General features: G+C 54.1%; 1 protein-coding gene across 1 annotated transcript in view; it reads right to left on the bottom strand.

The window, feature by feature from the left end:
- The window catches only part of EAH_00064470 (chromodomain helicase DNA binding protein, putative), a gene marked incomplete at both ends in the record, with an annotated part of 3,414 nt that continues 2,967 nt past the window's right edge, over positions 1 to 447 (bottom strand). The window contains one exon of the mRNA XM_013396724.1: positions 1 to 382. Within this exon, the coding sequence (XP_013252178.1) occupies positions 1 to 382 (382 nt within the window). The remainder of the gene's footprint in view (positions 383 to 447) is intronic.

The raw sequence follows: 447 nt of genomic DNA, 5'->3' as shown, positions 1-447 counted from the left end.
GCTGCTGCTGCTGCCTCTGCGGTTGCTGCAGCCTCCGCTTCTGCTGGAGTAACATCAGTTGCTGCAGCAGCAGCAGCATCTGGTGCTGCTGGAGCAAGAGCAGCAGCATTAGGATCATTCTGCTGCTGCAGATTCGCTGCGATACCCGTTCCATCTCCTGTACCCTGCTGCTGCTGCTGCTCTTGCTGCTGCTGCTGCTGCTGCTGCTGCTGTAGGCCGGTATATTCTGCTGACAAAGGCCCAGTCGGCAGCCTCCAAGGAGCAGCACAATGAGGATGCTGCTCTTCAAAGACATCGTGCAGCAGCTTCAGCAGCTGCAGCCTCTCCATCAGATCCCAAGCGTTTACTCGCGTGTCTCCTATCTGCGTAAAGTATGAACGACCTGCACACAGCAGCAGCAGCAGCAGCAGCAGTTATATGCATATATATATCTATATATATGTATAC

Source organism: Eimeria acervulina, genomic scaffold (genome assembly GCF_000499425.1).
Source record: "Eimeria acervulina Houghton genomic scaffold, Eah_scaff1993, whole genome shotgun sequence".
Classification (NCBI taxonomy): Eukaryota; Apicomplexa; class Conoidasida; order Eucoccidiorida; family Eimeriidae; genus Eimeria; species Eimeria acervulina.
The sequence above is the reverse complement of the archived record's forward strand: the minus strand, read 5'-3'. Positions and strand labels throughout refer to the sequence as shown.